The sequence below is a fragment of the Protopterus annectens genome, chromosome 9.part0 (genome assembly GCF_019279795.1).
Source record: "Protopterus annectens isolate FY-2018-M chromosome 9.part0, PAN1.0, whole genome shotgun sequence".
In the NCBI taxonomy this organism is placed as follows: domain Eukaryota; kingdom Metazoa; phylum Chordata; order Ceratodontiformes; family Protopteridae; genus Protopterus; species Protopterus annectens.
In genome coordinates this window covers 1,412,210,362-1,412,225,300 of record NC_056743.1, presented here as the reverse complement: position 1 = coordinate 1,412,225,300, position 14,939 = coordinate 1,412,210,362, and the positions used below count along the sequence as shown (strand labels likewise).

Sequence of the window (14,939 nt, the reverse complement as noted above, 5' to 3'; positions counted from 1 at the left end):
CAGCACAGACAATGTGCAGTCCAAGACAGACACTGTCTCAGCTCTCTGACTGTCCACTGCATCAATGAACGAATCCAGGGTGTCCCTAATGTCCCTAATGCTGTGGCGGTAGTCACTGATGTCAGACTGTGCTGCATCCATAATCCTAGTCATACATCTGGTGTTCCATTCAGAACATGCCTGTGCTTCCATGATGACCCAAAACATACACAGAGTGACCCGTGATGTGACACCTGCACCAGGTTTTGGATGGACAGCAGTCCTCCTATTTGCACCCCTGTTAATCTGCCTATGTGGGACCTCACACCGCTCTGGCTATGGCCATTGTCTACACTCACTGAAGCCATAGTTGCCACACTGGCCTGTTCAATTTCTCCATCCTCTGACTGTTCAATATTTGAGGCCTGTGGGGATTGAGTATGTGTGGGCATACTGACTGTGTGAAGTGACAATGAGGTGAGAAGAGGGATGTCAACTTCTGAGACAGATTCAACCCCTGCAACCCCACCTGTGCCTCACTGTGGCTACCATCATCATCAGAGTTTGAAGAGACACTGACATCAGGTGGTGTGAGGGAGAGACCTTCAAAGTCACTTGTGGAAACCAAGATAAAAGCAGTACATTACTACCTGCACCATTATGTATGGAAAATCTTCAAAGAATCATAATAATGAGGATCCACAACTGCATTACCAGTCTCAGATCTTCTCATCTCCGCTTTCATGCACAGCAGACGTCCTCCCAACAAAATATACATTCGACTCAAGGCCTTTGTAACAAGCACTTCAAGTAAATCATGTGAAACATGACCAGTACAATTTACCTTTTAGGTTTGCAGTATGACACTATACTTGATAAAACAACACATGAAACTCCATACACCTATCTTAACAAATATATACAAATACAAGTTTCACTGCCTAAGCTATATACCATCAACCTTTCTGTTTTTACAAGGCATGTCAGATTAATTATCTCATGTACACCAGGAGGCTTATTCACTCTGGATTATAACTGCGGAAGTGTTTCTGCATGTTCAGCTACACTCCTGTGATTACCCAGTCTAGGAATCTTAGGTAAATGTTCCAGACTGGAACATACAAACATTCTACTCTGTTTACACACAACATTAAGTGTACATAGGGAATCATCCTGGCCTTTAACTTTAATAGCATATATATGTTCAATACCAAAACAGTATCAAGCTTACCAGGAGCAGGACTATGGCCTTGGACAACTCCTGATGGACCTGTAAAAAGGTGAGGGTCAGGTAATTTCATTATTACCACATGTTGCAGCACAACAAAGTAATACTTGCATATATCTCACATGTACAGTAGCTACTGTGTTACTTGATGTATTGATGACATTCTGAGTATGAGTGTACAACTGAGCTTAACCCCCCCAGCACATAGACCTGACACCCATGTAAAGGTATGTACAGCCTGACAGAACAACTGCTACAGTATTACAGTGGTGAGCACAGTAAGCTTACCTGCACACTCCTCTGCTGTGGAATCTGTGGCACCCACCTCCATGATGTATGGTGTGATGGATACCTGGGAGCTGTCGTGTGTCCCTAGGTTCACCAGGAATTCCTCAGTGGCCATGAGTGGTTGTCTCTGTTGCAGGCCCTCCACCAGTGATGGCATGATCCCTGGCTACATCAGCTGCCTTTTGTCATGCAGAAATCACCATGTCTATAGCGCAATGTCAACCCTGCTCATATGTCCTGTCCTGGTGGCCATTGTTATTCACATTCCTGGACAAGGTCTGTGCACAATGTAACCCACTGTTCCCTGTTATGCCTCCCCCTGGGATAGGAGGATGTGATGATGCTGCTGTAGTACTTGAAATATTAGTTTATTCTCTGCATCTGAGAAGGGGGCATGGCACCTATGATACATTAGTTCTGAAAGACACCAAAAGAGAAACACATTACAGGATCAAATACATGGATGTTTACTATGTATAGATACAGCAAGAACAAAATGGCCGGCACTATCCACTGCTTGCTCACTTGTGTCATACCCCACAGTGTGACAACATACTACTTGTATGGATACAACCAAGATAGTATCATTACTGAGGTAGTTCCCTGTGTGCCATGAGAGATTCTGCTGTATGAACATACACCCAACACTCCGGTCCACTGTGGTGTGTCCAATAAGGCTAGCCACCCAATAATATGTCAAAAGACCAGTGTCTGTCAAATAGCAATCTGCTATTTTGACCACTATATAGGGACAGTCCAACAACACCAGTGTGCCACAATGACAAAAGACAATGCAAACCTGAGATATCGTATGTCCCCTGTATGTGTAAGACAGCAGGGTATCAATGACATGTCATTACCACAGGTTAAAGACAGGCTTACTGCTGTAATCCCTATTCCCCATACCTCCATCCTCTCATATGCATCCTGTTATACACAAAAAACAGTTACATACCTGGTGGAGTGCAGTACTCCTCTGTTGAAATGTGCATCTGGTACTGCTTCACAAAGGCATGCTCTGTGTGAGAAAGTCTCAATCAGAATGCTTCCCCATAGGCAGCTGCTTGCATTTTTAAAATGCTTTTAATTAGCAGGTAATTGCCTCTAAACCAATCTGTGGCTCTGATATGCTAATTGCAGCATAAACAGCTGAATTGTACTATCATTAGCCAATGTCATGCAACCACTTTGCAATATATAAAGCCTTCACATACATCAGGGCCCCTTTCTTAGCTGTTGAGATAGACATTACTGGAGTGAGGCGACTACATTGTCATAGAGGGCAGGTCTGTAGCAGAAGCTTTTCCATAGAGCTGTGTTTACCACAGGCTGCAGCTGCTGCTGCAGGTAATAGACATAGGCTGAGAGTGTGAACACTTTGTAGGACAATAAGCTGTAGCTGTACCTGTGTCAGCTATGTCAGCCTTGTTGTAGAGGCAGAGCCAGGGTGATGGTACCCTTTACACTCCAATTAAGGCATGTGTATATGGTATGTATGGTAGGCAACTGTGTCACTAACAGAGTACTAAGCGACATAGAGTTATGCTGTAAGGGTATGTGAAGTGTGTCCCTACCTGCAGGCCTGTGACTTCCAGCAGTGAAGGCAGTTATTTCATGTGCAATGCTTTATGTGAATAAAGAGTATCTGATTAATTCATTACTTGCTGTCTTCAGAATAATGTCATTTAAATGCAACACAACACTGGATTTGAACCCAGGACTGTGTGTACAAAATGTACTGTATGCAAGTCACTGCTACAGCAGGTGTATTTGCAAGATATATGTGCACACATATAGGCTGTGACAATCATTTTCTACATCTATCAGTATGTGTTTGGTTTTATATGGATGTAGTTCTGCACTATGGTCCCAGTTGTACATGTAGTTTGCCATTGATGCCTTAGCAGGTGTCTTTCTTCATGTTGCTGATAAAAGGGCACATTTGCCTGCTATCTCAGACCTCACTTACATCCATAATCATGTCTTTGGTGGTCTAGTGGTGTACTATTGCACCAGAGCCCAAGGTACACTCTCATTTTTTCCATTACTATTTACTCCAGTTTGCATGATATGGTGCTGCGTGCAGCTCTGCTGAAACATACCTAATGACTGTAATTGGCAATTACTATGTTTTGTTAAAACCACCTGTTTTAGTTAAGAGTTGCGTGGCATGGGGGGTTAATGCAGTGTGCTGCAAGTGTAATGCGCTCATGTCCGATACATGGCAGAGGTGTTTATTTTGTATATGTGTCTTAGGATATAATAACCACATACAGACAGTATATCTCCATTTAGCTGAGCTAAAAAAAGCTGTGCAATGCAGCATGTTGCGCAGTGCTGCAATAAAAAATATAAAGAAAAGAGGGTAGCTAGGAAAGTGGTGAAATGGGGGCAAGCAGGGGGAAAACATAGCAAAAGGCAGGTAGGGATATGAAGGATGGGTGTAGGAAAGAACCATAGCTATCCATTTCTTGTACAGCAACAACTGTCCACTTTGACAGAATTTGTAAATTGCTTTAAACTTCCCACCTCAGAGAGAGGGATGAGGGCAACATAACTGCATTGTCAAGCCAATTGGACTGGATTATGTATGTCCAGTGGGCATGTGTGCAAAACAGAGAGCTATGTATGGGATGATATTTTTTTGGGGGACAGGTGCCCATTTTTTTTAAGGTGAGAGTGGAATGTTGGAGAAGTGACATAGGTACGTGTGGGAGAGGTAAGTTGGGTAGGTGAGGATGTATTTGTAAACAGGCAAGACAGCAGACAGAGGCAGTGTGTGACACATGAGGGGGGTGAACACTTTGGATAGGGAGGGTGTTGTGGAATCTGAGTCTCATGTGCCTTCGGATGGCAGCAACGTGAATCACGTCCCCACCATTGGGACTATCGGCACTTCTCCATAACTGCTCTGAGGATGTCTGTGCTGGAGGTGGGGCATCAGGGCAAGGCTGCCCCACCAGGTTGACCAGCATGCCCTCAATCTGGTGCAGGTTGCAGTCATAGCCACGGTGGACTATCCTGGCTGCTACACCTGGGTGACAACACCCCAATGCCACTACTCCCAAAAGGTGGCCTGGTCCCATCTCATGGCAATACTACCCAATGCCACAGGTAATGCAGGGGCAGCAGAGGAAGCACCACCAGTATGGGTCCCAGACATGCTGGGACCTGGTGCCACAGCTTGTTGAGGCAACGTAGGAGAATCAGCCTGAACCGGCCTACCTTGATGTGTTGTGGTAAATGAGGTATAGCAATTAGTAATAACCAAACCATTGTTAGTATTAACAGAATCGAACATCATATTTATTCATCCATATACATATTAATGTATATTATGTGCAACACAACATTAAGTAACATAGTAGTCAGTATGGTAACAGCATGCCAGTACAAAGTAAACCATAGGGTCAACAAGATAGTTTACCAAATATGTTAATATTGCATCATAATAAAACATAACAATAATCAGCCACATGTTCCAAAATATAGTTAAACAAAATATGTTATTATTAAATCATAATAAAACATAACAATAATCAACCACAGTTTTCCAAAATATAGTTAGTTTAACAAAATATGTTAATATTAAATCATAAAAAATAACAGTAATAAATAAATGAAGATAAGGGGTGTGGAGAGAGAGAAAAAAATTCCATTACTGACATTGCAAATTATATCCTTGAAAACACTGATAATAAATACTCTACAGATGTGTAGTGTCAGTTTTGAGTACAGTGACTACAATTCTCCTATAGCTGATGTAGCACATACATATCTCTCATGCTGTTAGCATGGGTCACTGTGGGCCAAGCAATAACAAGTGTAAGTACACTGATACACAGAACCGTTTCACATAATGTGGGCTTATATAACTATCCAGGTGTTCTGTATATGGATTTGGTAATACTTTGTATTCCAGGTAATAATTTAACTGCTAATCATGTGATAGATTAGGCAGTTTTAATTACATTATGAGAAATCATGACACTTGAGAGGCATGTTTGTGTACAGTAAGTAAACTAGACAGCTGTCATGTCTTAGCTGCCATGCATGGGAGAAGAACCCAATAGCTGTGACTGCAGGGGACATCTGCAACAAATGTAATAATTGACTGCAGCAACTTAGTACAGACATGGAAGGGATATAGCCATACTGGGATTACACAGCTTTATTTATGAATCAACAATGCTGGTGAACACATTCTTTGTATGTTAACATTCTGTGAAATCTAAACACAATATCTGCTCATAATACAGGCTACCTCACTCATATATTTGTTGTATTCCTGGTAAGAGAGAAAATGTCAGCATTACATGACTGATACTGAAAATTTAGTACTACATACCACTGAATTTAAACCCAGGAATGTGTGTGGCAAAATATACTGCATGCAAAGCATTTTACAGACTGAGCTACTGAGCCACTGTTGACTGTTGAGTGACTGGCACTTGCTTGGAGTTCACCTGAAACTTTACTATGAATTGAGCAATACAAGTTACAGGACATTCCTCTGGCATTTTACTACTATTACAGTGTTATACTAGATGGCAGTGACAGTAGAACACACATGCATGGAATACAAACATACTGCATATATTAAAAAACTTTATTTTAGAATCAACAATGCTAGTGAACACATTTTTTGTTATTGGTTTGAAATATCTGTGAAGTCCACACACAATATCTACGCATGGACCTGGATAACTCATCTATATACTTTTATTACCTGATGTCTAAGGAAGAGAGAGCATTATGTGACCGATATTGGCCTGGAGACAGCCTTGTACAGTACTATGAGTTAAGCAATACTGTTTGCAGGCCATTAGATTTGCAGGCTACAGCTATTACAGTATTACACTTGACTGCAGCAACCTTACCATATACAATTAATGCATACAGCTCTACAGCAATGGTTTTGACAACACAACCCTGCTGAACAATATTTTACTTACTGTTATTGATATTGTCATTTGTTTTATTGGAATACAGTTCATATTGTTCATTTATTGCACTACAGCTCTACAGCTCTAATTGCACATTTATTACACTACAATTCTACTTACCCATTTATTGCACTACACTTTTTCTTGTGTATACTTTATTGCAGTAAATGCTTTACTCTTTCTTGCTTTTTGCACTACAGTTGGCATAATAAATCTGCACTTACCACACTCAAGGCACAACCTATCTAGCTCTCTCAGCTGCAGCTGTTGGGAGAGAAGCACACCATTATACATACCAGTTTTGCAGACATTCAGTTTGCATTTTGGTAAGACAGAGGAAGACATACTTACATACTTGTGCGGCATTCCCATCTCAAGCTTCCTGTACTCAGGTGTCCAGGGTTCCCCTTTTTCTCCTTTTCAGGTCATCATAATGGTGACGACAATGCTCACCTGTGTAGAGGATACCAGTAACACTGGTGACTTCCCTGGGCAAACGGTCCCAGGCCTCTGCCTTACACTCCGAGCTCTGAAATCCACCCTGCATCAGCTGGGGTTCATGGTCATTAACAAGGAAGACAACCATGACCTTGGACTCCTGAATGCCCCACCTCTGCATCCAAAAATGCACACCTTCTCCAACACCATCAGCCATATGAGCAGTTGATTGAATTCCAATGAATACTGCAGAATTCCCGCCTATTAGGCTTAATATAGGCTGTTTTACTGCCCTTACATGTCCTTGAGCAACATTCAAAAAAACCCTCGTCGCTTAGCAGTGTGCAAACCAGCTAAGCAGAGCTGAGCAGTGCAAAAACTCGCAGAGCTGTGGTTTTAGTGAAGCTTAGCACCAAACAAACATTAGCAGCCATTATCATGTTTATGCGGCGCTTAGCATGATTGAGCAGAGCTCAGCAGAGCACAGCAGTGCCATATTTTATAATTTTTGTAATTAAATTATACAAAATTAGTACATTAAATTACAGACATGTTCTGCCTGCTATGGATTCAAACCCAGGACCTACTATACATATAGCTGTAACTCTACCCATTTAGCTACTTGGAAATTATGAAAAATACTATACCTTCACATATACTACTGAGTTACCTGTTAGCATTGCTGAGCACCGCACTGCTCCTCGCAAACACACATAAACATACATAAACCTGGAAATAAATAAATACATCTGGGTTCTAGTTGTAGATGTCTGGCAGGTGTCAGTTATGTATCTATGAGCTCCACTCAGCTCCGCTGTGCTCTGCACCATGCAAATGACAATTAAAAAAACAAAAAACAAAAAACATAAATGTAATTATGATAATTAATTACATCTGTTTTTTATTTTTAGATGTCTGGCAGGTGTCAGCTATCTATATGTGAGCACAGCTTGCCATTGCTGCTCTCTGTACCACGCCATGCAGACATGCAGTTAAAAAAATTTAGAAAAAAACATAAAACATCATAAAAATGACATATTACACATTTGACACACTTTACACCATTACTACAGTGGCAGGAAGCATTGCAGGGAGCCTCAAACTCATCTGCAGCCATGGGTAGCCACTGCACCTCTCCTTACACTAATTGAATATCCATGTTTCTCAGCTTTCCCTTGGCAGAGTGCCATCATTAATATGCATGTTGCGCTGCTGAGGGGGAACTGTGGCCGTGTACATGGATACATTCTGTGTAGGATCTACACAGTGCCTACACAGATTTTATTAAATCCTGGGGATTCCATATTTTCATATTATTTTATTATTTATAATTTAATATGTTCAAACTTTTCATTGTGGCTGGTCTTCTAGAGAATATTTTAACCCTTGAGAGTGCTTATATTTGGTGACTGTGTGGCCACTCCTGAAAGCCTTAATGCATTGATCAAACACTATAATTTATATTAATATTAATTTCAGTCAGTATAATCAGGAACCATTGTAAGAGCTGTAGACTAGCTGGCTTTGGAGTGTCTGGTGGTAGTGCAACAACTTTATAGTCAGGGCAGAAGGGTGCACAGCTAGTAAATCTATGCCAGCCTTTCCCAGTGTTTTGTATGTGTGTGTGTGTGTGTGTGTGTGTGTGTGTGTGTGTGTGTGTGTGTGTGTGTGTGTGTGTGTGTGTGTGTGTGTGTGTGTGTGTGTGTGTGTGTGTGTGTGTGTGTGTGTGTGTGTGTGTGTGTCTGCAAATCAAATCTTCAACAGTGTATGTCAGCTGCTTGGAGCAGAGACATGAAGCATTGGTTTTACAGAGAGGGTGCAGGAGGACTTGGCTTGGATACTTGGCTGAAGACTCAACTCTACAGCTGTGCCAATGAGGAGTCTCATCGGGGCACCAAGAAATCCAGATCCCAGACTGAGCGTGTTCTCTGTAGGTTCTTAAGGGAAATTGTGCTTGATGCAGAGAGCTGCATCTGGAAATACTGGGTGTATCCATTTTTGTTCCAAGTGACAGTGTCAGTGGTGAGGATTCAGGATCCTTGATTACTGGATCAGAGTGGGGATGCCACATTATGCAACATAATATGATGGTGCCACTGGGATTGCCTGGTATATGATACCAGTTAATACTGATAAGACCAGGTAGAACTCCATGGACACATTAAGAAATTAGGCTAGGTGGAATATCTGAGGGTTTTTAGTTTTAGCAGCAGTCATAATAGGGAAGCAGGATTTGGAACTGGGTCCTTTCTAGAGAAATTTACTTATGGTTCAGGTAAAATTGATGGCACTTTGAATGAGGTGCTTATTTAAGGCAGCTTCATTGACAGCAGGGCAGAATCAATAAAAGTCAATGAGGTTCCAGTGTTCCTGGTTTCAAAGGAGCCTGGAAGTGTTCTCTGAGAGGAAAGACGCAATGAGGCAGAAGCAAATGACTCTAAGATAGGGAGTTTTTACTGCGTACTTGCCAGTGGAAGTCCCAGTAAATTGGAATGCTCAGCCTTATGTTTCTGGAAGGAATACTGAGCAAGCAATGATGTCTTATTCATCCAAATGCTGAGCCATATATTCCATAAAGGAGTGATGAGGTAGACCATTACCTCTTTATTCAATAAGGTATTCTGTAAGGTTTTGAGTTGCATACAACGGTGTTCACCAGAGACTCTTTTGCTTATTTAAAACATTGTTTGCCCTAAGTTACAAGTGGTGCAGTAGAGCTTGCATTTATGTGTGACTATGATTCATACTCACTGTAAATATAAAACAGCTGTAAGTCTGACGGATAAGAACTCTTGAAAAGGCACGCTATAAGGAAACCAACATTGTACATTGGTGAGAAACATGGAATAAGGGGTAATGTGTTAACTTAATTTTCCTGAGCTCAGGATCATTATTACACACCAGTAAGAGGTGTGGTGAGACAGACTATATGTTAATTTACCTTTTGTATGTTTTATTACTTGCCTGGACAAAATCTGGTGAAAGAACCTTGTGCAAATTATGTCAATTTGTTTTAATTTGCATTCTGTTCCACTCTCCAGGACAAGACCTGGCAGAGGAACCTTACAACCTGTGTATTTATGTCACTGTAACAGAAAATCATACCCATGCAAACACTTGCCTATACATACGTATATATAAATGCATACAAATATTTTAAGCATGGGCATTAATGCCTTTCTAACTTGCCAATATGCCAGAACACTTGTTCCCATGATAAGTATCCAGGCTTTTCTTAAAAAATCTAAACTAGTACTTGCTTTAATGTAATTTGGTAGTCTGTTCCATGCATCAGCTACTCTGTCAGAGAACCAATTAGTACACTTCTCATTCCTATAGAATCTTCTACATAGGTTGTCTGATGATTTTCTAGTACTTTTTGATAACCCCAAACATGCCCAGAGGTAGTTGTCTCTAAATGCCCTATATACTTGAATAAGATCTCCTCTTAGATATCTGTAAGAAACACTGTACAAGTTCAGATATTTTAGTCTTTCATAATAATTTAAAATTTCACATCCATGGATGCCCTTGGTATATTTCAACTGCACTCTTTCCAGTTTACTCATGCTTATTTTCTTATAAGGTTTCCATATTGTTATTCCATACTCAAGTTTGGGTCTAATGTAACTAACAAACAATGACTTCATCATTTTTGTTTTCCTATACTTTATAAATCTTTTTATACAGCCTATAGTTTTATAACTATCATTAACCAATTAGTTGATATGATTAGAAAAACTCATAGCTGAATCTACCCATATACCCAGGTCCTTAAATAAGTCTACAGTTTCAATCACTATGTACTGTATTAAATATTCACCTTTCAATTTATGTCGCCCAAATCTCATATGCTTAGTTTATGATGTATTTATCAGCATATTATTCTCCTGTGCCCAAATTGTCAATTTAGTCAAGTTGTTTTGCAGGCATGCTGTAGATCATAGTATAAAGTGTGTGCTTATATCTTTAAGAAGCATGCAAGGCTGTACATGCATGTATATAACCCGCACATGTGCATAACCCTAGTGCCATTTTGAAGGAGCAGCCAGGGAGTGATCATGCATGATCATAGTCATTGATTGTATATAAGTTACTTAAGTTACAGTCAATAGTAGTAACATGTTTGTATGAAATAAAGCTGCTTGAACAGAACCTACGAAGACTCTTTATTTGTGTCCCAGACATGAAAGTGACATGGTGTCAGAACCAGGATGGAAGAGAGAAGAAAGTTTCGAGCCATGAAGTGCAAAGACGACAGTAAAGGGAAAACCGAGAGAAAATTGCACAAACACAGCTAGAAAGAATCAAAGCTAATGAGAAATAACACAAACTATTTATTCGATACGAAATACATTAAAGGGGCATTACAAGGGCACAAACTGCATTATCAGGCAAGTGGAAAGTATGAAAAGTTTGTTAATTAATGTAAATGTTTAAGATAAAAGTATTCGATGAAACAATTAACTATAGAGCAAAATGAGTATGTTTAAAGAAAAAATGAGCATGTTTAAAGCAGAACGAGTGTGTTCAAGGCAAAGTTGGGCATGTTTAGAATAAAATAAGCACAAGAAAAGTATATTGGGTGTAAAAAGGTTTTAAACAAGCAAAACAAATATAATAAGAAAAGAAAAAGGGCACATTAAGCAAAAATAAAGCAAGGCAACTGTATGTGTTTTGGCAAAGTGCTGTATTTGGGCATAACTACAACTTTGCATTGTATCAAGGACATAACTAGAGTTATTTGAAGTATCTCAAAGTGTGTACAAGTGCTTACAGTTGTGTGCTTATTACTGTGCATGTATTTCAAAGAGTTTACTGTGTACAAAGTGAAATTATTTCATGTAATATAGTCAAAGTATAGCCATTTCGAAAAGTTTCTTGTGCTGAGTGTGTCTATTCATAAAGTACCGCCATTACAGAGTGCTTTTTGTACTGTAGAGAGTTGCCTAGTAAGGTACCACCATTTTGGGGAAATTTCAGTGTGCTGTATGCAGTTATTTGCAAAGTGCAATTATTCGAAAATTTATTGAGTTCAAGGCAACAGATGTTCAATTTATTTGCATTATGCAGTTGCTTGGCATGTTTCTTACACTGATAAGAGGAAGAGGTGTTTTCTTAGACAAGACTACATTACAAGAGTATTACAGTGCTCGTGGGTTATTCAGTCGCATTGTAAACTTTTCGAATGTTTCTTAAAATGATGGTAAAGGAATTTAGCACATGATGATAAACGACCTTAGCATTTTCACCCCTACCACATTACAAAAAGTACCAAAACACATGAGAAGTTTATTTCTCAAATTCCAGTTATTCGAAAGCACTACGAGTTTGTTTATTCGCATAATTCCGAAGATACTAACAAAGATACAACTTTAGAGTACAAAGGCATTGGACAATTACTGGCAATAGTTCTGGCATATGTGCATGTGTATGTTTATGCTTATTTGCAAAACCCTTCACTGGTATGTGTTAATATGGCAGACGGATTTTGAAAACCACTACGACTTGTATTTGATCAGAATATTGCAGAGAACTGGAGAATATCTGAGCAAAAGTATGATATTTTTATATAAGCAGCTTATGCAGATAGAGATGCAAGCACAAGAGCATTCATTTTGCTAAACCTAGCAGGGTCAGAGGCCATAGAAAGAGAACATTGTATGCACCAGCAGTGTATGAAGGAGAAGGTACAGACTGCCATATTGTGCAAGCTGAATCAAGGGAAGACCCTGAGTGTTTGAAGCGCAAGTTCAGAGAAAAGAGTAACCCCCAGATGAATATTACATTAGAGAGGCATTTGTTTTACACATGAGATTAGAAACCAGGGGAAACATTTGCAGCTTATATAACTGACTTAAGAAACAGAGCTAAAACATGTTGGTTTGGTGATTTAAAAGATGAGATGATAAAGGACAGGCTTGTATGTGGTATTAACAGTGCTGCTGTGAGAAAGATTTTGCTTCTTGACAGTGATTTAACATTAAGCAAAGCCACAGAGATTTGTCAAATCCATGAGGTGACGGAGAAACACACAAGTATGCTTGCGAGTGATAGAAGCATGGTTTCATTTGGCTGCAGGCACATGTAGATAGTATGCAACATGTGGCAAACAAGAGCAGGTCTAAGCACATGGCAGCTACAGGGTGTCCAAAGAAGCCACAAGGTTTTCTAGAAAGTTCCAAAAATGGTGCAAGCTCCAGTGCCAGCTTGGTGCAGTATAAGCATGAATCAGCAAAACCCAAATCTAGCTTTATTCTTAACTGTTGCAACTGTGGTGCGAATCATGAGTCAAAAAGAGAGAAGTGCTTAGCATTTCAGCAACAATGTTAGAAGTGTAAAAAATTGAACCATTTCCAAAAATTTTGCAAATCAAGTAAGCCTCACACAGTTGTAAAGAAAGGTCGCACAAAGAAGCAAGTTGATCAAGTAGAGCCGATTCCAAAACAGTCAGCTTTCTATGTAGATGGTGTATCAGTGCTTGGTGAAAGAGTTGATGCAGGAAACTTATCAATAAAAAGTGAAGTATTTTGTACTGTCCTAATGGAACATCCACAGAGCTCAAAGTAGACACTGGTTCAAAGTGTAATGTTATATCAGCAGATGCATTTGCTAGAGTGAGAACTAATGAACAACTCAATGTAACCAGTAGTGCAAGACATGTTGCTTATGGAGGTGAAGAAATTCAAACCATAGGTTCAGTGATACTTTCATGTTATTTGGCTGAGAACTGTTACAACTTGTTATTCTACATAGTCCGAAGGCCAGTGCAATCTTTATTGGGTCTCATAGATAATTTAAGGATGAAGCTGCTTTCTTTTGCTAAAGAAGTTCATCACATAAGTGCATTTCTGAGCTCAAATTTTTCAGAAGCCATTTTCTCAGAGTATACTGATGTTTTCGATGACAAGTTAAGCTAGTTGTGTATTCCGTGAAGTTAGACCCAAAGTTCACTTCAGTAGTCAGACCATCAAGAAGAGTTTTGATAGCTATGCAAAATAAAGTTAAGGCTCAGCTGGATAAAATGGTGCAGGAAGATGTGATTTGTCCAGTCAAAAAACCAACTGAATAGGTGTTGTCCATAGTAGCCACTAACAAAAAAGGCTGAGTTGAAATCAGAATATGCATTGATCCAAGAGATTTAAACAAAGCATTAAAAAGACTGTATCATCCAATGCGCACAGTTGAAGAGGTTGTGGCTCTAATACCTAATGTCAATATATTTTCTGTTTTAGATGCAAAAAGTTCATTTTGGCAACTGATGCTGGATTGCAGATCCTCATTTCTAACTTCTTTTGGTACTCTGTTTGGCAGATACAGATTCCTAAGGATACCATTTGGAATACATTCTGCAAGTGAAGTCTTCCAGCATGTAATAGAACAAATTTTTTCGGGTTATAAAAGTAAATATCCTCTCTCTAAGCATAAAACTGTCAGTGAAAAGTGAAAAACAACAAAAGTAAGAGCACTGACAGTACCACAGCTAGGAAATGTATTACAAAAATAAAGAAAAAATCAAAACAAAGTTACAAAGAATAAATCCTTACAAAACAGTGGTAAGCACTTTTGGGTTATCCCTGTGCCATAATAGCAGACGATCTATTGGTTGAAGGCAATGGTAAAGCAGAGCATGACAGAAACCTCATGAAAGTTCTAGACAGAGCACATGAAGTAAACTTGAAGCTCAATCCTCTGAAGTGCAAATTCAGACTTCCAGAAGTTACATACATTGGTCATTTGTTTACAAGTACAGGCTTGAGACCAGACCCAACCAAGCAAAGAGCTATTCTTGAAATGTCAGCACCAGATAATGTGCAAACTTTACAGTGTTTTCTGGGCATGGTCAGCTATTTAGGCAAATTTATACCAGACTTCAGTGAGATGACAGCAACTTTAAGAGAGCTCACAAGCAAAAATGTTGCATGGTCATGGTTGGAACAGCACCAGAAGGCATTTGAAGACCTTAAGCAGAAAATTCCCACTCCAACTGCATTAAGATACTATGATGTTAACAAACCAGTTACTCTTTCCTATGATGCTTCAAAATTTGGTCTTGGTGC

The 14,939-nt window shown here is 39.6% G+C and overlaps 1 protein-coding gene across 1 annotated transcript in view; it reads right to left on the bottom strand.

Moving 5' to 3' along the window:
* Nucleotides 1-7,027, bottom strand: part of LOC122810689 (P2Y purinoceptor 1-like) — a 123,616-nt gene extending 116,589 nt beyond the window's left edge. The window contains exon 1 of the mRNA XM_044082259.1: nucleotides 6,895-7,027. Within this exon, the coding sequence (XP_043938194.1) occupies nucleotides 6,895-7,027 (133 nt within the window). The remainder of the gene's footprint in view (nucleotides 1-6,894) is intronic.
* Between the last annotated feature and the right edge of the window lie 7,912 nt (nucleotides 7,028-14,939).